Source organism: Echinops telfairi, unplaced genomic scaffold (genome assembly GCF_000313985.2).
Source record: "Echinops telfairi isolate 266 unplaced genomic scaffold, ASM31398v2 ScPeMD7_7458;HRSCAF=8496, whole genome shotgun sequence".
In the NCBI taxonomy this organism is placed as follows: domain Eukaryota; kingdom Metazoa; phylum Chordata; class Mammalia; order Afrosoricida; family Tenrecidae; genus Echinops; species Echinops telfairi.
In genome coordinates this window covers 46381395-46402289 of record NW_022111358.1, presented here as the reverse complement: position 1 = coordinate 46402289, position 20895 = coordinate 46381395, and the positions used below count along the sequence as shown (strand labels likewise).

Here is a 20895-nt window from a genome sequence, read left to right as displayed (position 1 = left end):
CGGGCGGGTCCCCTGTGGCTGGATCCTGGGGAGTGGAGTCTGCGGGGTCCGGAGCGATGATCCCTCCTCAGGAGGCGTCCGCCCGGCGGCGGGAGATCGAGGAGAAGCTGAAGCAGGTGAGGCTGGGCTTGGAGAGGTGAGGGAGGAGGTGAGGGAAAGGGGTCGAGAGCGGGACCCGGGCATCGGCCCCCCGCGGAGGCAGGTGCGAGGGTCGCTCTCGGCCAGGAGGTGAGACTGGGGGCGATGCTGAGGGGCCGGGGACATGCCGGTGACCTTTAGCCTCCGACTTCTGGTGATGTCCTTCCCTTCCCCCAGGAGGAAGAGACCTTGTCCTTCATCCGAGACAGCCTGGAGAAGAGCGACCAGCTGACCAAGAACATGGTGAGTAACCAGCCCCTCTCTGGAAGGGGACGGACGGAGCTCCTGACCCCGGAGGAAAGCCGTGCCACCCGGCGGCGCCTGGGCACTGAAGCCGGGGCAGTTCCGGCGTGGATGGTGATGGTGGTACAGTGTGCAGGCGCTCGGCAATCCTTTGCCATCCGTCTAGCCCGGGTCCCCACGTTCCACCCCCGCAGGGAGGAGCCTGCGGCTCCGCTGGGCCTGGACCTCCTGCTCTCCCTCCGGGCTCTGCAGGCGCCCTTCTCTCCGTCAACAAACGTTTAGGGAGTGTGATCACGCGTCAAAATTCCACCCAAGTGACAGGCTGCCCCCTGGGGGGTGGCCCTTCGAGATTGCTGCGACCAGTGAAGACTCTTCCTGCACAGGGAAGTCCATTGGAGCTGGAGCTAGAAGCTAGGCTCTGCTCGGCGGCTTATTCAGGTAGCTCCAGCACATAGCTCTGAATTACAGTTGGCTGTCACAGTCTCCTGGTGCTGTGGTAACAGGAACACCACCCATGGGTGACTTCAGGGAAGAGAAATGTATTCTCTCATAGTCCAGGAGGTGGGGAGGGCACCGGTACTCTCTTTCCGCTCTTGAGGATGATCCGACCTCCGCTCCTGAAGCTGGGGGACCTTGGCAATCCTCACGCAGCATCTGTCTTCGGGGGGCTTTTTGCGCTCCTTGTAACTCAGGTGATCATGTTTATGGCACAGGCCCCTGCCAAATGGCTTAGCAGATTGCTGAGGAGCCCTGATGGGATGATGGCTACTCCGGGTAGGGGTAGGGGGAGGCTGCTAACGGAAAGATGAGCCTTTTGAAACCGCCAGCCAGCCGCTCTGCAGGAGAAAGACAAGGCTTTCGACTCCCATGAAGAGCTAGAGTCTTGGAAACCCACAGGGGCACTTAGTTCTACCCTGCCCTGTAAGGGTTCTGAGACAGAATCTGCTTGATGGCTGTGAGGATTTCTGCCCGCTGAGGTGGTATTGGTAGCATAACAAAACAGCCTTATTTTCAGAGTGGATTACATCCACAGGTATAAAGGTTGAGACGCCAACCCTTGTTTCAGGGGGTACAATTTAACTGATAACTGCGCTAAAGCGCAGGCAGACTCAACCTGCCAACGTGCGTGCACGCATGTGACTATCCTATAAGCCAGCAGTTCTCAATCTTGGGTCGCAACCCCTTTGGGGTCAAGCAACCCTTTTACAGGGGTCGCTTAATTCATAACAGTAGCAAAATTATGGGGCCACCACATACGAGGAACTATTAAAGGGTCACGGCTTTACGAAGGTTGAGAACCACTGCTATAAGCTAATGCAGTGAACAAATCCTACGCAGTGCCTGGCATGCGCTAACAAAGACCTCACCCACTGCCTGGGTCCATCCCAGCTGAGCAGCCTAGAGGACGGAATAGAATACCCCACCCCCCTAGGATTTCCAAAACTAAATGATTGCAGGAGCTGACTGCCACACCTTTCTCCCGCTGGTGGGTTCAAACCACTAAGCATTTTAACCACCGCACCACCAGTGTTCCAATAGATGCTCAACAAATATGCATTCCATTCCTTATTCCTGGAGGAGACTGGACAGGTGCCCATGTTGAATACTAGCTTAAATCTGTATTGACTCGATAATAAGGCCTGAAACCCAGAGTCATTGCCAGTGAGTCAATGCCAACACCTAGTGGCGCTACAGAAAACGACAGACCTGGCCCCGTGAGCTTTTGAGACTGTCACCTTTATGGGAGTAGACAGCCTCATCTTTCTCCCATGGTTTCGAACTGCCCACCTTGTGGTCAGCGACGAGCTCATCACCCGCTTCGACACCAGGGCTCCTCATAACGCCCCAGCTCCTTTTTTAATGAGATTTTCCTTCCGAGAGCGAAAGTGAAGTCTTGTCTGAACGAGGTTCTGTTCGCCTGGAGAAGGTTGAGAGAGAACAGAGGTTGAGATCTGACTTGAAGTCTGGACTTGTCTTCAGCGAGGTGAATGTGCCGCTGGCGGGCCCTCCAGGCCAATTTCACCCAACCGTTTTGGACCGCCGCGTACTGGCCAGGTGCTAGGGCCGTGGTGAGCCAGGAGGCTCGGGCCTTTTCCTCTCGGAGCTTCTTGGGCGGAAAGCCAGGGGAGAGGCAGGAAATGCCAATGACCTGGTGGCTGGATAGAAGGTGAGCTGGGACATCCTCAAGGCCTGAGGGCCAGGGACTCTGTCCCCACAGGTGTCTATCCTGTCATCCTTCGAGAGCCGCCTCATGAAGCTGGAGAACTCCATCATCCCCGTGCACAAGCAGACGGAGAACCTGCAGCGGCTGCAGGAGAATGTGGAGAAGACCCTGTCCTGCCTGGACCACGTCATCAGTTACTACCATGTGGCCAGTGACACCGAGCGGATCATCAGGGAGGGGTGAGTTGGGCCTCCCAGACCAGCTGTGCTAGGCCTTTGAAGGGAAGGCAAGATTATACCAGGACTTAAAGCCCCCGTGTCCCCCTGTCCTCATGCCCATCTGGACACCACACCTTTCTGTGTGCTGCCCCCAGCTGACCCTGCTCTTTTCCTTCTCAGCCCCTCGGGCCGGCTGGAGGAGTACCTGGGCAGCATGGGCAAGGTTCAGAAGGCTGTGGAGTATTTCCAGGACAATAGTCCAGACAGCCCAGAGCTCAACAAAGTGGTAAGGCCCACCCGAGGGAAGGGGGAGGTCTGGAGACCCGAGGCCCTGCCCTGGTCTCTGGGGAACTCTGGGCCAGCTTTGAAGTATAGAAGGCACTACCCAGCGAGGGTGGGGGGTGGGGCGGGGGCCCAAAGCCACTCTGCAGTCAGCTGCTGATCTCAAGGTTGGCAGTTCAAACCCCAGCCATCGGGAGGGGAGGGGCCACGGGAATGCTGAATGCAGGGCTGCTCTCCCCTCCACCGCCCACCGGTAGAAGCTGCTGTTTGAGCGGGGGAAGGAGTCGCTGGAGTCCGAGTTCCGCAGCCTCATGACCCGGCACAGCAAGGTGGTCTCCCCCGTGCTCATCCTGGATCTGATCAGCGGCGAGGACGAGCTGGAGGTGCAGGAGGAGGTCCCGCTGGAGCACCTGCCCGAGAGCGTGCTGCTCGACGTGATCCGCATCTCCCGCTGGCTGGTGGAGTTCGGCCGGAACCAAGGTGAGCCCGCCTGACCTGCCCGCTGGCCACTTGCCTTGTGGGCCGACTGGTGGTGGTTGTGGGGGGGGGGGCAAAGTCCTGGTGCGGTTCCCCGTTACGGTGTGGCTTTTTTCCCTCTTAAACGAGGTTTCCTAAGAAAGACTCTTCAATCTCAAAACGATGACTCTAGAGAAAGCAACACTTTTGAAGTTTTGTTACCTTTTGTTCCTTTTTCCGTTCATTGTAAACATGTCAAGTAGCACAGAAAGCATTAGGCTTCAAGTACACAGACTGGCCTCCTTGGAACTCATAGACCGTGACCTCCATGTGGACAGGTGGGCAGACAGGCCAGGTGAGGGGGTCTGAGTTGCTACACTTGAGGCTGATGCAGGCCGGCTGACCACACTTCTACAAACATTGGGTGTGTGTGTGTGTGTGTGCGTGCACATGCGTACAGTGGCTCAGGGATTACAGAAAGCCTCCAGTGGGACCCTCTTCACCCCTCCCACTCTATTGCCTATAATGCCCTCCCCCCCACGATGAACACAGAGTTTTTTATGCCTTTCGAAATAACCTGTGAGTGTGAAAGGGGGTGAGACGCTAGTAGAGCAAATGCCTTGTGCTCAACTAACTGCTCACCTAAAAGTTGGCGGCTCAGCTCAGTGGGACCTCATAAGCAAGGCCTGGCCATCTCCTTCCGTGAAGATTACCACGAGGGAGCCCTTGGACGCCATCACGTGGGGCTGCCATGAGTCGGAATAGCCAGCCACTCCAGTACCTGTGTCTCTCCGCCCCCGCTCACTGGTGGAAACTGCCTGCAAGGTTCTTTCTCCAGTCTGTGGTCCACGCCCGGGCGGGTGGGGGAGGCCTGCTTGGACCCCTCATGCCTGGGTTCTGTAGCTGCTCCGCTCCTGTAAGTTCTGGGATTGTTAAGTAGGACGGCAAATGGCTTTTTCAGGTAGGACGTTGGTTCTTTGGGGTCTGTTGTCCAGGGGCAGCGACTGCGAGAGAGGGTGCCACTACCACCACGGTTCCCACCTCCCCGAATCCCTTATTCTACACGCTGTCTCCATAGGCTCCTCAATCCTGTCTTTAATGTAAACAGCCATGTCATTCGGAAGGGGCAGCCAACGGAAGGGGCAGCCAACGGTCAGCTCTGTTGGGCATGGTTTTCTCCTTGAAGGCTTTGCCTGATTGGCCGAGCAAACCAAACTACTGCCATCGACGTCGACTCATAGCGACCCTAGCCGAACAGGGTAGAACTACCCCATGGGTTTCAGAGGCCATAACTCTTGAATGGGAGTAGAGAGCCTCGTCTTTCTCTCTTAGAGCGGCAGGTGGTTTCTAACTGCAGACCTTGTGGTTAACAGCCTGCTGCATCACCACGACGTCACCAGGGCTGCTTTTGGCTGAGCAGGTGCCGGGTGACTGTGGATCTGGCTGCTTACCTGGAGCTGCAGCTGGGGAGAAGTGGGGGCCCAGCCGCTACCCTCTGCCTCTCTCCCATCAGATTTCATGAACGTGTACTACCAGATTCGCTCCAGCCAGCTGGACCGCTCCATCAGGGGCCTGAAGGAGCACTTCCGGAAGAGCAGCTCTTCCTTTGGGGTCCCCTACTCCCCTGCCGTCCCCAACAAGAGGAAGGACACGCCCACCAAGAAGCCTACCAAGCGGCCAGGTGAGCCCTCACCCTGCCCATCCAAGACCCCGCAGACAGCTACCCAGGGCCCAGGCAGCTTTGTCCACCGTGGGGTCAGCAGCATCTGACTCCAGAGCCTGCCTGCACAGGCGGCCTCCAGGGCAGGCATCCACACAGAAAGCCAGTGTCTCCCCGCCCACCCAGCAGGACCCAGAGAGCATGGGCTGCCACCCCGACCCCCGCACCCAACTATCTGGAGTCCACACAGATGGTGTTGGGGTACTCAGTTACCTCTCCTGAGGCACGGTGGCAGTGGGGTGCAGCGACGACAGGGCAGAGTAACAGGGGCAGGGTGTCCTGCAGGAGGCCCAGTGCGCTCACTGAGGGGGACGGCCAGGCAGGTGTGAGGGCCGTGGCTGGGACAGGCTGAGGAGAGCAGCCCTTCTTGGGAAGGCCGGGTTCTGTTGTAGGAAAGCTAAGGAAGGGCCTTCGTCGCAAAGCCTGGGCTGTGGGGCTCTGACCCCTGCAGGGTAACTCCCTGCCTGTCCGTCCTCCTCCCCACCCCCATCACCACGTGCACCGTGCTGCCCACCCCCCACGGGCTGCAGAGAGGGCTGTGCTCGGCGGGGGAGGGGCTGTGCAGGACACAAGGGCACTGAGGCCGAGGTCTGCTTGTCTGGCCTATCTTAGCCCCCTGGAGGGCACTGGGGACCCACCGATTCTGACCCTGGCTTCGGGTCAAGCCCACTCCACCCCCCTTTCTCCCAACTGCCCCTGACCGTGTCCCTTGGAGAGCGGGGTCACTGTCCACACTTGGCCTGCTCCCCCCTCCCAGGCCTCTGCTGGGGCTTGGAGAAAGGTGGGGATACGTCAGAAATGGCAGGGGAGCTGTCCCCAGGAGCAGAGCGATGGGGCAGCTGGGCCTGGCAGCCTTGGCCGGAGGTGCCACCTTCTCCCTCCAATGTGGCTGTTTGGCGCTGTGCTATGGGTCAAGGAACGAACGGTCTCTGGGAGGTAGCAGGGGCCTGCGGCTCAGTGGGGTGGGGCGCCTCCTCTTCTGGATGCTTCTCTAGCAAGACCCTACACCTGACCAGCACTGCCGGCACGTGTTTGCGGGCGGGCCAGGCCGGGAAGGGGGGTTTGGGGACAGTGGGACCTGATCTCCCCGTGGCTTGGAGGGTCCCGGAGGATTTCACTGTTGTTAGGAGCAGATGAACTTAGGAATGACATCAGAGAATCTAGCCTCGGGACATTCGTGCTGGGGACAGGGAGCCCTGTCGGCCAGGGAGCGCATGCTAGCTCTGGCGGCAACCTGCTCAGGCTCCCCAAAGGGATGGACCTAGACCCAGCCTCAGCCTGGCCACCCCACCCGCTGCAGCAGGACGCGGGGGACACAGGCGGGGCGGGAGCCTTCATGGGTTGGGTGATTAGACAGTAATTGTGGTGATGGGCTCCATAGGGAGCCCCCTGCCCACCCACCCTACCTACCTCCAGCCCCTGGAGCCGCCACCCTACTGCATCTGCCCTCACTGAAGGGGTGACGGATGAGCCACCTCCAGAGAAGTGTCCTGGAGTCACTCTCGGGTGTTGCTCCCATCCTGCAGGACCTCTGTCCACAAGGCGGCAGCAGCTGTCTGTCTTATGTGTTGGACACTTCCTGTCCCTCTACTTCCTGCCCACGGGCCTGCTGCTTCCAAGGTGGCTGACTCGGGCTGCGTGGGCGGCCTTTTGTTGCTCCTGTTTGAACTTGTGATACTAACTCATGTTTTTTTCTCCTGTGCCGAGAGCATGTCCACCCCCACTCCTGTCCCCGCCTCCCACGGCCCTCCCTTTGCACTCTGGTGGCTTCTGGTAACCCTTTCCCGACTTTGGCTCTGAGGGGTGTGGGCCCCTGCTTCGGGTGGGGCTGGCCACTCTCCCTGCCCCTGTCTCCGGCTAGTTCTCCTTGGAAATGCCCTTCTCTTCCAGTCCTGCCAGGGCCCTTCCTCTGCCTGGTGTCTGGCTGCCCCCACAGTGAGCATGCTCCAAGGGCTCAGAGGTGGGTGGCTGTGGGCTCCAGGTTCGACCTTGCACGTGCCGGCACCCCCTGCCCCTCAGGGGTACTTCTTATTTCCCACGTCTCCTGGTGGAGCCTCAGGGGCGCTGGTGGTGCAGCAGCCTACGAGTTGGGGTGCTAACTGTAAGGTCAGCAGTTCACATCCACCCGACGCCCCAGGGGAGAAAGACGAGGCTTGCCAGCCTTTGCTAAGGCTGACACCCTTGGGACCTCTTAGGAGCAGCCCTCCCCTGCCCCATAGCGGGACTGTGAGTGGGGATGCAGCCCACAACGGTGGGTTTCACCTGGGTTTCCGTGGTGCCTGGCTTCTGAGATGCAAACACACACACCCCCAACACCCACACCCACACCTGAGCTCTTAAGAATCAGTCATCTGGAGAGCAAGCGTCTCCCTGCTTGGTCTCGGTCCTCAGGGTCTTGGGGGTCTCGGAGGTGCATCCGGGAGAGAGCCCCGGGCGTGCTCACTGTTGGGGGCTGGGGGCCAGGAGTCGGTGGCGGCCGCTGCTGTTTTCTCTCACTCGCTCCCTAGGTCCTCTCACCTCTTCTCTGTATGGCTCTGGTGACAGGGACGATCCGGAAGGCTCAGCACCTTCTGAAACAGTATTCCCAGCATGGTCTAGATGGGAAAAAGGGGGGCTCTAACCTCATTGCTCTGGAAGGTAATCCCCCTGTTCCTCTCCTCTCACCCCTCCTCCTCCATGTGTCTCCTCCCTGGGCAGGGCATAGCCTCCAGCCACCCAGGAGGCCAGTGGGGTTGGGGGGGGGGAGGCCAAGGGAGCTCCCTCCCATGGGCACTGGCCCGGAGATGGGGTCATGGCCCTCGGCCTGGTCCTGTCTGGCTGCCGGCAGCTCTGCTCCCCTGAGCCCCTGCCCTCTCCCCTCCCTGTCTCTGTCCCTGCCTCCTGTTGGACCTCAGAAACTGTTCTTTGTCCTGGGGCAGCCCTTTCACGCTCAGACCAGCAGTGACAGCCTTGAGCCCCCTTAGGCCTCTAGGCCACCTCCCCTGGCCTCCCTGCCCACCCCCCACGCCACCTCCCCACCTTCCCCCAGTTTGGGGAAGCAGAGCATATGCAGCCAGGGGCAGGCCGCCTGTAGGCCAGAAGGATGGCCACATCGTCTGACTTTGTGGGCCTCCCCCGTTCAGAGGAGTGGCCCTGGAGGAGAGGAAGCTGCCCCTCTCATGCCACAGTGACGTGTCTGGCTGTCCTTCTGACTGTCCTTCAGGGGACAGAGGCTCCTATATGAGGCTGGGGAGATGCCCGGGCCAAACATCAGATTCCCCGACAGCTGCCAAAAAACCCTTCAAAATCCAAGGTACCCCAGGATGGGCCTGGGCGCTGCAGGTCAGGCTTGAAACGGCTTTTCCCCAGGTGGCTCGGCATGGTGGAGGGGCTCGGGCGCCCCCTTGGCCCCTCTTCCTGTCCCCCCACCTGGAGACCCAGGGCTTCTTCCACGCCCCCCGAGGGGCAGTGCCCCGGCCCCTGGATAAACCCCGCTTGTGTTTGTGCGGCTGACATCTCGTTAGGTCACGAGCATGATTTCCGAGTTAAGCACCTGTCCGAGGCCCTGAACGACAAGCACGGGCCGCTGCCCGGTGAGTACCGAGGCCCAGCAAGTGCCCCTGCCGCCGCCGCTGCTTGGTCTGAGCTGGCCGGGCCCGCTCCTCTCTCTGCCCTGGTCTCTCAGACACCAGGGCTCCTGGTCACCCTCCAGACACCAATGTGGCCCTCTCAAGGGCCCAGGCCCGAGGGAGACGCCGAGCCTGCTGGGAGATGCGCCCTCATGGGCAGGACATCCCAGCATCTTGACTCAAGGACAGCCGGAACCCCGGGGAGCCGTTCCTGGGCATATGGGACCAGACTGTTTTATCACTGATCTCAGGCCCCCAAAGTAGGATCCGGCCTCCCCTGGGGCAGCTGACAACCAAGAAGCCCCCTGCTCAGGGGCTCACATGACTGCCTCGCAGATCCTGACCCCAAACCAGCTCACTTTGTACCATCTGCTTCTAGTCCCGGGGAGCCTGGAAGCCTGGCCTCTGTCTTCAGAGACTGACTAGGTGCCCACCACCTGTCCCCAGCCCACCCAGGCTGTGGCTCCGGAGGGCAGTCAGAACACAGGGCCGGTTGGCCACACATGTTTTGTCCGGGAAGCTAAAGGACTGCCCCTTCGCATCCGTCCCCAACTACCCGTGGGGAGAGGCAGGCTGCCCGAGGCAGAGCAGACCTCGCAGGCGGGGCCCAGACTGGGCTCCCCTCCTGCGTTTCCCTGCAGACCTGGATGGGCCTGCGGCAGGAGGCTCCTCCCCAGCTGCTGCCCAGTCTGTGCCCACCAACTCAGGAGCCGGGGAGAGTTGCGCGCTCCGGCGGGGAGGACTTAGGGGCGCTGCTGTGCCCGCAGGGAGAGACGACATGCTGGATGCGGAGACCAACGCCTACATCCACTGCGTCAGCGCCTTCGTCCGGCTGGCCCAGAGCGAGTACCAGCTGCTGGCCGGCATCATCCCGGAGCATCACCAGAAGAAGACCTTCGATTCCCTGATCCAGGTCGGGCTCCCCGCAATGCTGAGTCTCTAGTTGGGGATAGAGCTGCTTTCCACAGTCTTGCAGGGGTGCTATGGGGGTTGGAGCCTGGCAGCATAGTGTTTATGCATTGGGCTGTTAACCGCGGGGTCAGCAGTTCAAAACCACCTGGTGCACCCTGGGAGACAGATGAGGCTTTCTACTCTCGTAGAGAGTTACGGTCTCAGAAACCCATGGGGGGTGTTCTGCCCTGTCCTAGAGGGTCCCCATGAGTCAGAGTGGACCCGATGGCACTGAGTTTGGTTGAGGTTTTGGCAAGAGGGTGGGGGGTGGGGAGTCTGTCGGAGGTCCCTGGGAGACAGACCGCTTACGCTTGACTACTAGCCCAAAGGATAACAGTTTAAGCCCATGCCGCAGTGCCTCAGAAGTAAAGCTGGGTAATCACACTCCCTCTGGAGGGAGCAGTCCTCCTCTGCAGCCCACAGGGTACGAGGAATTGACTGGATGGCAGGGGGGTTGGTTTTGGTTCGGGAGCCTGGATGAGGGGGTCCCAGTCGATGTCCCCCCCTGGGGTCCCTGCCCTGAGCTGCACCCCTGGGTTCCTCAGGACGCGCTGGATGGGCTGATGCTTGAGGGCGAGAACCTGGTGTCGGCGGCCCGGAAGGCCATCATCCGGCACGACTACTCGGCCGTGCTCACCGTCTTCCCCATCCTGCGCCACCTCAAGCAGACCAAGCCAGACTTCGACCAGGTGCTCCAGGTGCGTGGCCCAGGTGCCCTGGGGCCCTGGGAGGAGGGACCCTGCCCCTGCCATTTGGGGGAGTGGGCCAGATGCTCCTGGCCTCTGCTCTGAGCAGGACAGAAGCAGTCTGGGCTGGGCACACAGGTGGGAGCACAGAAGGGGTCTCTGGCAAGGGGTGGGGGGCAGGGCCAAGGGTGGGTCGTGAGCCGAGCTCTTCCTCAGGGCACGGCCGCGAGCACCAAAAACAAGCTGCCTGGCCTCATCACCTCCATGGAGACCACTGGTGCCAAGGCCCTGGAAGACTTTGCAGACAACATCAAGGTGCGCCTCACCCCCCACATCCACCCTAAGGTGCTGTGAGCCAGACTCGCTCATGACCCACTCAGGGGGACTCTCAGAGCAGACCATCAGGAAGGCAGGTTGTCCCTTAGGGTAGCCGCCAGGTGGCTGGCTTTCTGTCAGTTCCCACTGCACCCCTGTGTTTCCTCGGGGGATTGGGCAGAGGCCTCCAGTCCTGATGTCCACCAACCAGGAGGTAGTACCATGAGCAGGCTGAGCTGAGGCTTCATGTAGGGCCCAGGGCTTCCTGGGAATCAGGGACTCTGGCCTTTTTCTTGGGAGCCCCCAGGTGGCCCAAACAGTTAACACTAGGTTCAAATCCACCGGAAGCCCCTTAGAAGAAAGGCCTGGCAGTAGACTTCCGAAAAGCCAGCCACTGCAAACCTGTGACGTTCTGATCAAAGGGGGAGAAAAATACAGCACAGGGTTTCAAGTCCCCATTGAATCCAGACCTGCAGAGGCCAGAGGAACCCCTGAGACGAGCTTTAAACCAGAAGTAGTTCCTAAATTCTTCTTCACATGAGATGGTAGTTCAGCTTGAACAGGGATGGTCTCATGGGAGATCTCAGGGACAGCCGAAGCTGGAAGGGTTAGACGGGACTCTGGGGGCAGTGAGTTTAGGCTGACAGAAGTGGGAGCAGCTGGGAAAAGGGGGCTGAGATGGTCGCCCAGCTGACAAAGGTTATCCGTGCCACCCTCCGATTCCACGTGGTCTGGGTTTCTCCTTACAGAACGACCCAGACAAAGAGTACAACATGCCCAAGGACGGCACAGTGCACGAGCTCACGAGCAACGTAGGTGCTGCCTGCCGTGGGGGCCTGAGAGGCCAGGCCCACCCCCGTGCTTTCCTGAGGGGCTGCTGGCAGGACAGATGGGCAGCGTTGGCGGTCTCACCCCCTGAGTGCTGGGGCTGTGCCCCTAGGAGGTTCTCAGACCGCCCGGCCCTGCCTCCTTTCTCCCATTAGGCCATCCTCTTCCTGCAGCAGCTTCTGGATTTCCAGGAGACAGCAGGTGCCATGCTGGCCTCTCAAGGTACTGGGTGCCTCCCAGCCGGCCCCCACTCTCCTTCTGGTCTGGGTGGGGCCATGGACACCAGGGCCTTCCCCTCTGCTCCTCCCTGGTGGAGCAGGGCTGAGAGGTGGCTCTGTGACCCCGACCCTCCCTCCTGGGACCACCCCCTCCGTACCTCTCCACTTTCTCTCCAGCTCGCCTGCTCTAATGAGTCTCACGCAGCTGACCCGCTCGGTGGGTGGATGGGTGGGTGGCATCTCCAGGCTCACCTGAGGCCTTCCCTTGAGCGCCATCCCCTGGCTCAGGAGTTCGCATGGAAATTGGAGCATATTTCTGGATCCTTCCAGCCTGTTGAGACCCTGGGCCTTTTTCACAGGACTGATGGGCCTCCACAGGCTGGGGCTGGGGCTGGGCGTGCCCTCCCTGTGCCAGCCGGCTGCCCCGGGGTGAGGGCTGCATGAGGCGGGATGGCACGACCCTTTCTAACCTGTTTTTGCACTTTGCACCTTTCTCCCTTCTTGTCTCTCTCTCCGTCCCCTCTGTGCGCTCTGCCTCTCACTGCGTAGTTCTTGGGGACACATACAATATTCCTTTAGACCCCCGAGGTAAGCAGGGGGGTGCTGTGTCCCCTCTCCCTCTGAAGCCCCATTGGTGAGGTTTCCTGGGGACACACTCAGACCTGGGCCTGCTGGGAAGCGGGGGTCACAGGGGATGTTGGTTCTTACAGGGTGCCCTTGACCCTCACGGTGTCCCTCACAGCCACTTCCTTCTCTGAGCATGCAGCACGCAGCCCCTCCCTCACGTTCCAGCCCCCATGCTTCCCCTCCCCTTAGGCAGTGCACTCCCCGAGTGGAGGGGCTGTGGGAAGTGGGGGGGGAGGTGAGCCTGCCCTGAGGACCCATGCTGACAAGGGCGACTCTAAGACCTCCAGCACCCAGCACAGACCGAGGCTCAGGTGGGCAGAGGGTGCTACCACCCACTCCTGTCCTGCCAGCCTTCCGAGGGTCAAGGGTCAGATCCTTAAGCACCCCACCCCATCATGCAGGGGGGTTGCCTGGACCCCCGAAGCAGCCCACGGGCATAGGGCCGTAGGACAAGAAGGGCTTGTCCCTTGTGGAATGCCAGCCTAGCCCGCAGAGCTTTCCATGCCGCCTGCCTGGGGAAAGTCTCCTCATTTCTCCCTGGTGGTGAGGGGGTGAGAGCGTCTGGTCCACTTCTGCAGCCTGTGACCAGGCCCCCCTCCCACAGAGACCAGCTCCTCAGCCACCAGCTACAGCTCCGAGTTCAGCAAGCGGCTCCTGAGTACCTACATCTGTGAGTGTCCCCTCCGCTCCCGCTCCCAGCCTCCTTGCCCTCTGCACGCTGCTCCAGGCCTCCCAGCCCAACCTCTAGATGAGGGGCCAGCAGCAGTCCCTTGCGAGTCTGGGGTGGGCTCTCGGGGTCAGACTGGCATGTGGGCGTGGCATCGTCTCCCCGGTGTAGGTAAAGTCCTGGGCAACCTGCAGTTGAACTTGCTGAGCAAGTCCAAGGTGTACGAGGACCCGGCTCTGAGCGCCATCTTCCTACACAACAACTACAACTACATCCTCAAGTCCCTGGAGAAGTGAGTGCCTGCGGCCCCCCACGTGGTCCCTGGGAGCAGCCAGCACCGGCCTCCTGGAGCGCCTGCGCGTTCGGGGCGTGATGTGGTCTGGAGGCCCCGCCACAGGCGTCCTGACCCGGTGCTGCCTCGGCCCGCTGCCCCCGCCCCAGGTCGGAGCTGATCCAGCTGGTGGCCGTGACCCAGAAGACGGCCGAGCGCTCCTACCGAGAACACATCGAGCAGCAGATCCAGACGTACCAGCGCAGGTCAGCCGCGCCGCCCCCCCTGCCCCGCACCCGGCTCCGTCCCGGGGGCCCAACCGGAAGTGGGATGCTGAGGGGGAACTTCCGGCCGTGTACCTTTTACCCAGTTCAGGGGCCCCTCTCCCCTCGGCTCCCTTGTGCGCTACCTCCTCTGACGTCACGGTCACTTGCTAAGGCTCACTGAGTGGCTGGCCTGTCAGATTCTAGTGACGCTTAGGAAGGTCCCAAAAGCCATCCACCCACAATTCACTGAGGGTGCCCTGGTAGCACAACGGTTGAGCACCCGGTTGCCGATCAAAGGTGGGCGGTTCGGACCCCCCAGCGGCTGCTCAGGAAAAGACGTGGGACTGGGTTCCCGAGAGCACCCAGCCAAGGAGCCCCAGGGGCAGTGCTGCTTTGTCCCTCGGGCCACTAGGTGTCCATCCGAGGTGACTGGGGGACAGTACCAACATAGTCACTTTAGGTCTGCTTCTGCTTCCTAGTGTGCTCCTGGCTCCCCCTTCTCTCCGTGGCAGTCTCTCTGCCCAAGACGCTCTCCCTCTGTCCTTGGCTGCCTCTGCCCCTTCCATCGCACCCTCCACCCGCACCTGCGTCGGCACATCTGTGAAGTGCGGGCCGGGGCGGTGCAGCTCACTGAAGGCTGTTTCCCCGCCAGCAGCGCCCACAGGGAAAGCTCTGCTGTGCTTGCCTTACTTCTGTCCAGCTAGGTCCCACCCCTACCCCTACCCACGTCACTCAGGAATAAGTAACGAAGGGTTAGGCAGGTGCTGGCTGGTCTGCCCTGACGGATGCCCTCTCTCTGCCCGGCAGCTGGCTAAAGGTGACTGACTATATCACGGAGAAGAATCTCCCCGTGTTCCAGCCCGGAGTCAAGGTGGGCAGGGTGCTTGGCGAAGGAAGGCAGGGACACAGGGGTGTCTGGGGGCTGGCTGCAGGTGACAGGGAGGGTGTGGATCTGGGAGGACAGCCTGCTGCCCGCTGCCCTCTATCCTCAGCTCCGGGACAAGGAGCGGCAGGTGATCAAGGAGCGCTTTAAGGTGAGCCAGGCCCCTTCCCTTCATTCCCCTCCCCTCCCCTCCCTGAGACTGCAGCAGGGGCAGCAGAGACCCAGCCTGAGTGTCTGTGTGTCCCCTCCGTCCGTCTGTCGGGTGGCAGGGCTTCAACGATGGCCTTGAAGAGCTCTGCAAGACCCAGAAGGCCTGGGCCGTGCCGGACACGGAGCAGAGGGACAGGATCCGCCAGGCACAGAAGAGCATCGTCAAGGAGAGCTACGGGGCCTTCCTGCACAGGTCAGGCCCCCCCCCCACCTTCCGCAGGAGCGATGAGAGGGTGGGTGCAGAGCACCTGAGCCCAGGATAAGGATGCCACTTGGGAACAGGGTGCACTGGGGGCCTTTCTCCTGACGTCAGTACCCACACAGGTACAGCAGTGTGCCCTTCACCAAGAACCCTGAGAAGTACATCAAATACCGTGTGGAGCAGGTGGGCGACATGATCGACCGCCTCTTTGACACCTCCGCCTGAGCCTGCCGGTGCCACGGACTCCCAGTGTCATTGGACCCATAAACCAGTCTTAACTTGCCTCGGCCGGGGGAGTTTGAAGTCCTTTGGGAACAGGGCGCTTTCCTGACCGGCCTCATCAGGCGTCCGGCCCATGAGCCCTCTAGCCCCGGGTCCAATCCCTCCCTGGACCCTCCCCAGACCCATCACACCTGTGGAGTCATGGGGTGGCTTCTGAGCCCGGAGAGGGGAGAAGGAAGATAAGCCTGGGGCCCAGCGAGGGCAGGAGAGCCCCACTACATCCACTCAGAGCCGCCAGCCAGACCGAGATCCCGCTTCTTCCCAGCAACGCGGGGTGACGCCCAGAGAAGCAGGCCAGACAGACAGACGACCAGCTGCCGAAGGAGTGGGCGCAGTCCTGAAGGCTGGGGATGGTCCCCCAGGGGTGCCCCTGATGGCCGGGTGTGTGCTCTCTCGAGCCTCATCTCCTGTCCCCGGTGCCTGTGCCTCCTGACCTGGGCCATGCAACAGTGGTGGCAGAGGAAGCATTGGGCCCCATGGATGGCAGTGGTGGAAAGTGGGGGCAGGCCGGATTAGGGACGAGGCAAGCCCCTTCCCCCTCAGCTGAGAGTGAAGAGCTGAGTCGGACACACGTGCTCTGGGGAAGGTTTATTAGCCCTGATGCTGGGGTACTGACAGAAGGGAGGCTGGGATGCTGGGATCAGGGAGGAGAGGAGGGGAGCCTGTCCCCCAGCCAGGCCCACCACACCGATCTTCAGGCCTATAGCCTGACCCTGGGGCCCTCTCGGTTACAGCCGGGGCTGCCCGCCATGGGGCGCAGCCTTACCAGGGGCAGGGTCTGACTTGCATACCACCCACATCCAGATGCCAGCAAAAAGGGCCTGGCTGCATACCACCCCGACCACATACACCCGAAAGAAGATGCTGTCGGCCACCTCAGCCCGGCTGCGTCCTGTTCCCTTTCCTTCTCCTCCTCTCCCTTCTCGGGGGGCTCCTGCTGGAGAGAGGGGACAGCATTGACTTTCCTGGCGCCCTTGGACAAGACAGCCTGGCCCGGGGGCACCTTATAACCAGTGCACCCCACAACTCCACTGAAGCCCTATTGGATCACCAACTGAATGACAGGCCCCTCCGTGGAGGAGCCCCCACCCGCCCCAAGGCTCCGCACAGCATGCAGGAATCTGGGGGAGACCCCATTCTCCCTCAGGAAGGCCAGCATGCATGCGGGAACCTCTCAACCCAAGCTGGTGACCCCAAGCCCCTCAGTGCTCAGGCTGCCCACACCACCCTACCCAGCCTGTTCCCAGACCTCATCCAGAACCCAAAGGAAGGACCCCAGCCCCAAGCCACGCCCTACCTTGATCTTGAGGAGGCCCTGAGTCCCCATGATCTCTGTGCTCCTCTCCCCTTGGGGCAGGGCTGGGGCTACCTCTGGCCCCCTGTCTGTCATGGGCCCACAGCCCGGCCAACAGCACAGTCTCCATGGTGCTGAGAATCAGCAGCAACAGCAGGACCGTGAAGTAGTAGACTGGGGGCAAGGAGGAGGAGGAGGTCAGGGCCCAGGCCCGGGGGCAGGGAGGATGTGGGGGGAAGGGCGCTGCCTGCCCTCGGGGCTTACTGAGCAGCGGGTTGCAGGATGAGGAGCTGGGCAGCGCCTGCACCAGGGACGAGTGGAAGACCAGGTAGCCCAGTAGCAGGGTCATCTTATAGCCCAGGCGCTCAGCAGCCGAGAGGGGCAGCAGGCCCCCACACACGTCAGCCAGCAGCAGCGCCTCCCCAGGGACCAGCAGAGAGAGGACGGCCTTCAGCGCTGTGTTCTGCAGGCTCAGCTGGAAGGCAGGTGGAGGAGGTGGTGGCCAGTGCAGGCCCCGGGCCCATGCCCTCCCTCACCCCATCAGCCGCCTCCCCACTCACTGTCACCCGAAAGCAAGGCACCAGCTGCTGGGGTGGGATTTGAGTCTTCAGGTCCTGAAGGACATATTCCCGTTTAACACTCACGACCTCGTTGACTGCTTGAGCCTGGAACTCCAGCTCCATCACTGGACGGGGGGAGGGCAGTTTAGAAGAGCTCCTGTGGCCCTTGGGGCTGGGGCAAGGGCAGACTGGAGTCCTGGGTGATGGGCACACCCACAAGCTGCAGGCACGGGGACCACTTACAAATGGAGCTGTAACCAGGCAGCCTCCCCTGACCTTGCTTTGCCTACAACTGGGCAAAGGGCCTTATCAGATTCCCAGGTGAAGCTACATTGTGCGAATAAACGCATTCAGCATCTCACTGAGGGGTGGACACAGACACATCCGGACACCACCTCACGCCTGCATGTCGGTATTTGTGGCCCTCCACCGTGCTCTAGAAGGATGGGACGTCTCTGTCAAGCTGTGGGATGGTCACTGGGCAGCTGCACCTTCGGGGCGTGTCCAGGAGAGGGCGCAGCAACCTGAGTCCCTAGCTAGCCGCCTTTTCTACCGATCTGTGGATGGTCTAGGCTGGGGGTGGCGGAGGAAGAGGCCAGATGGGATCTGAGGCTTGTGGAGCCGCCACAGAACCACGTCTTCAGGGAGAAGCGGGCTCCTGGGCTACCGCTGAGCGCCGGACTACTTCGTGCGGGGGAAGGTGGAGGCCGAGAAGCAAGTTCTCCCTACGATCTGCCGCCCCCTAAAGCTCGGGTGGCCCCAGGCTCCCCTGCCCTCCCCTGGTCCCCCATGGGCACCGGAGTTGCTTAGCGCGTAGAAGCTGAGGCTGCAGTCGCTCAGGTCCCGGGGAAATCGCAGGAGCTCAAAGTCGCAGTTGGTCTCCGTGGTCAGGGCCAGGTAGAGCTCTACGTTGCCGTCCGGGGCCACGCGCGCCCGCGGGCTCTGGTCCCGCCAGTCTACCCAGAGCCTGTGGACAGAGGCGCAGGCCTCGCCGTCAGCGGGTTCGGGGAGAAGAGAGGGCACCATGAGGCTGCGGTGGCCCATAAGTAGCTGGGGACCGGGACGAAGAGGGGGCAGTGCCCTCTCCTGGCTTACGCTTCCTGGATGGTGAGTCCTGGGGTCCAGATTGAGTCCCAGGGTAGCGTGAACGCGCGTCGCGGGTGCACAGTCTCGTTCCAAGCCAGGCGGGGGTCCAGCCAGGACTGGGGACACAGGGCACTTTGAGGCAACCACCCTAGGCAGGTGCCCCCTCTGGAGCCACCCTCCAGAGTGCAGTGGGGTGTCTCCCCGCCCCTTCCCCATGGGCGCTCACCATTCGAAGCAGCAGCACAGAGGACACGGTGTACCGCAGGATGTCCTAGGAGAGGGTGGCAGTGGGTCACATCAGGGGTGGGTGCTGAGCCTAGAGGAAGCGACTGGGGTCGGCACCCACCCCAGCACTGTCAGGCCCGCCCGCTCCAGCCGCTGCGCACTCACCACGTTGAAGACGTTGGACACAAACACCTCCACAGCCACCAACAGGGGTGCACTCCCGTTTCGTGGAATCTGGAGAGGTTCCTGGGACGCCCCAAGCGATTCCAGACCCAGGAAGGAAGGCCAGGACGCAGGATGGAGGGAGCGCTCAGCTCCCATAGCTTTGACCTCGGCTCTCCACCCACCGGCTGCAGGCACGCGGAGGCCGAGCCCCTGAAGCAACAGCCCAGCCACTAGCAGCCCCAGGAAAACCCGATGGTGCAGGGGCCACTGGGCCATGTCCAAGACTGCACCCACGGGACTGGCAGTGACAGCTGGGTGTAAGCGTGGTTTCTTCCCCCAGTCCCTTCTCTGGGGTCTGGACAGTGGGTTGGTGAGTAGACAGGGTTGTGGGAGGCAGCTGATGTGTGCAGAGACCCTGGAGCCTTGAACTTGACATCCTACCCCCACCTTCGTTCAGCAAACACCGGAAGACAAAGCCCAGCACCGCCCCACCTATCCTGCACCTGCTCTGGTTTCCTTGTCTCTGTCCCGCTCTGTTTCCACCACCTGGGACGGCTCACATCCAAGTGCAGGACCCCCACCCCCTGCCCCTCCCCCACTGGGTCCCTCCAGCCAGGACTAGGTGCCTCAGGCCAGTTTATCAGTTGCTGGCAGTCTCAGAGGTAGGTGAGTCGAATTGCTCTTGCCCTGTGATGGCAGCAAATTCGAGTCTCCCTCTCTCCTTAAACATTGAACTAGGGGAGGGAGTGGGGAGAAAAGAGGAGCTGATACCAAGGGCTCAAGTCGAAAGAAAATGTTTTGAAAAGGATGCTTGTAACGTACAAATGTGTTTGATACAATTGATGTATGGATTGTTTCAGGGGCTGTAAGAGCCCCCAATAAAATGTCGACAAAGAAAAAGGGCAACAAAACCCTGGACGGTTTTCATATGGGGCAAATCAGTGAGGCAGGGAGAGGCCGTCTCCTGCTCACTGCCCCGCTGGCAGCCCTAAACCAGCAGTGCCTGGAAGCTGCTGCGGAAAGCGCGCCTCCGGCCAGGGCAAAGGTTTTCTCGGACTGGCCCCAAAGGAAGGAAACAATTCCCCACGCCCCCTTCCAAGGCTGATCTGGCTCCAACACTCCAAGGAAAAGGGTCCCAGGGAACAGGAAGCAGGTGAGGACTAAGGAAATGAGGAGCGACTTCATTGAGCGCGTGCTGAACGCCACGTGCCACACTCCCCAGCACCAGAGGTGTTGCTGCCTTCAAGGGGGGGCCCCCTGCGCCCACCATCGAAATCCCCTCTGTGAAGACCCAGAGGCTGCTTCCCAAGATTTCAAGGCAGTGACACATACGACCACCAGCAGGAAAGGGTTGGGCGTTTTATTAGCAGGTGAAACTCCCATTAGCCCCCAAGTCCCCCCACCTCCCCGGCAAGTGCCTCGGGTCCTATAACTGTTAGCACAACACTGGGATCCTTTGGGTCCCGCCAGGCCCGGCAGGGGCCAGGGCTGGAGACCAGGCCCCTGGGAAGCGCCGGGGCGAGGGGCACGGCCGCCTCGCTCACGTGGGTCACGTCGGTGGACTCCAGCACGCTGCAGCTGTAGGGGCCAGGCGCGGGGACGCACGCCCGGCAGGAGGTGCTGCGGGGGGCGCGGCGCAGCAGGCCCGCGCAGATCTGGCGGAAGCCCTTGCGGAAGTGCCTGGAGACAAGCGCATAAACGATGGGGTTGACGCAGGAATTGGCGTAGGAGACCAGGTGCGAGAGGATGCGCAGCGCGTAGGTGGCGGGCGTGAGCGGGAAGCGGCCGAACCAGACGCAGAGGATGAGCGCGTGGTGGGGCATCCAGCAGAGGCAGAAAAGCGCGGCCACGAGGACGATCATGCGCGTCACCCTGCGCTTGGCGCGCCCGGCGCCCGAGCCGGCGGGCACCGGGTCCACTGCGCGCCAGAGGTAGCACAGGGTGCGCGCGTAGGTCAGGCCGAGCACCAGCACCGGCAGCAGGTAGCTGAAGACGAAGGTGCAGAGGTCCAAGGCGCGCCGGCGGGGCGCGCTCCACGCCGGGTGGCAGACGGTCAGGTTGGCCAATCGTGACTGGCGATAGTAGCTCAGATAGGGCCCGGAGAAGATCAGCGACAGCCCCCAGATGAGCCCGATGGCCACCAGCGCGTTCCGGGGCGTGCGCAGCTCGCGCGAGTGCAGGGGGTAGCGGATGGCCAGGTACCTGTAAGTCAAGCCCGGAGGGAGACGTTGGCTGAGCAAGGGCTTTGGCGCAGGCGGGACAGGGACCCGCTGCACCTCAGGTCCCAACCCCCTCTGGAGGACGGTCCTCAGTTCATGGCCACACAGCGC

General features: G+C 61.6%; 3 protein-coding genes across 10 annotated transcripts in view; 1 reads left to right on the top strand and 2 right to left on the bottom strand.

Annotated features, from left to right (window-relative positions):
• The first annotated feature begins 7 nt into the window (after positions 1-7).
• On the top strand, positions 8-15236 carry EXOC7 (exocyst complex component 7). Of its 8 annotated transcripts, XM_045299580.1 has the most exons (21): positions 8-116; positions 316-381; positions 2600-2784; positions 2944-3049; positions 3303-3525; positions 5015-5182; positions 7766-7858; positions 8725-8793; positions 9597-9742; positions 10326-10478; positions 10683-10781; positions 11531-11593; positions 11765-11831; positions 12377-12415; positions 13059-13124; positions 13293-13413; positions 13563-13658; positions 14466-14529; positions 14651-14692; positions 14811-14944; positions 15076-15236. In XM_045299580.1, the coding sequence occupies exons 1-21, from the start codon at positions 57-59 to the stop codon at positions 15176-15178; spliced, it is 2163 nt and encodes a 720-aa protein (XP_045155515.1). In that variant the 5' UTR covers positions 8-56; the 3' UTR covers positions 15179-15236. The 8 variants fall into 8 exon arrangements, with proteins under 8 accessions (XP_045155515.1, XP_045155516.1, XP_004709185.1 ...); XM_045299581.1 differs by lacking the exon at positions 7766-7858; XM_004709128.2 differs by lacking the exon at positions 8725-8793.
• Positions 15237-15958: 722 nt separating this feature from the next.
• On the bottom strand, positions 15959-18841 carry ZACN (zinc activated ion channel). The gene is made up of 8 exons (XM_045299503.1): positions 18566-18841; positions 18402-18446; positions 18185-18291; positions 17887-18056; positions 17090-17214; positions 16794-17004; positions 16533-16703; positions 15959-16157 (listed from the first exon to the last, which is right to left on the bottom strand). The coding sequence occupies exons 1-8, from the start codon at positions 18839-18841 to the stop codon at positions 15964-15966; spliced, it is 1299 nt and encodes a 432-aa protein (XP_045155438.1). The 3' UTR covers positions 15959-15963.
• Positions 18842-19947: 1106 nt separating this feature from the next.
• Positions 19948-20895, bottom strand: part of GALR2 (galanin receptor 2) — a 2615-nt gene continuing 1667 nt past the window's right edge. The window contains exon 2 of the mRNA XM_004709282.2: positions 19948-20767. Coding sequence (XP_004709339.1) covers positions 19948-20767 — 820 coding nt within the window. The remainder of the gene's footprint in view (positions 20768-20895) is intronic.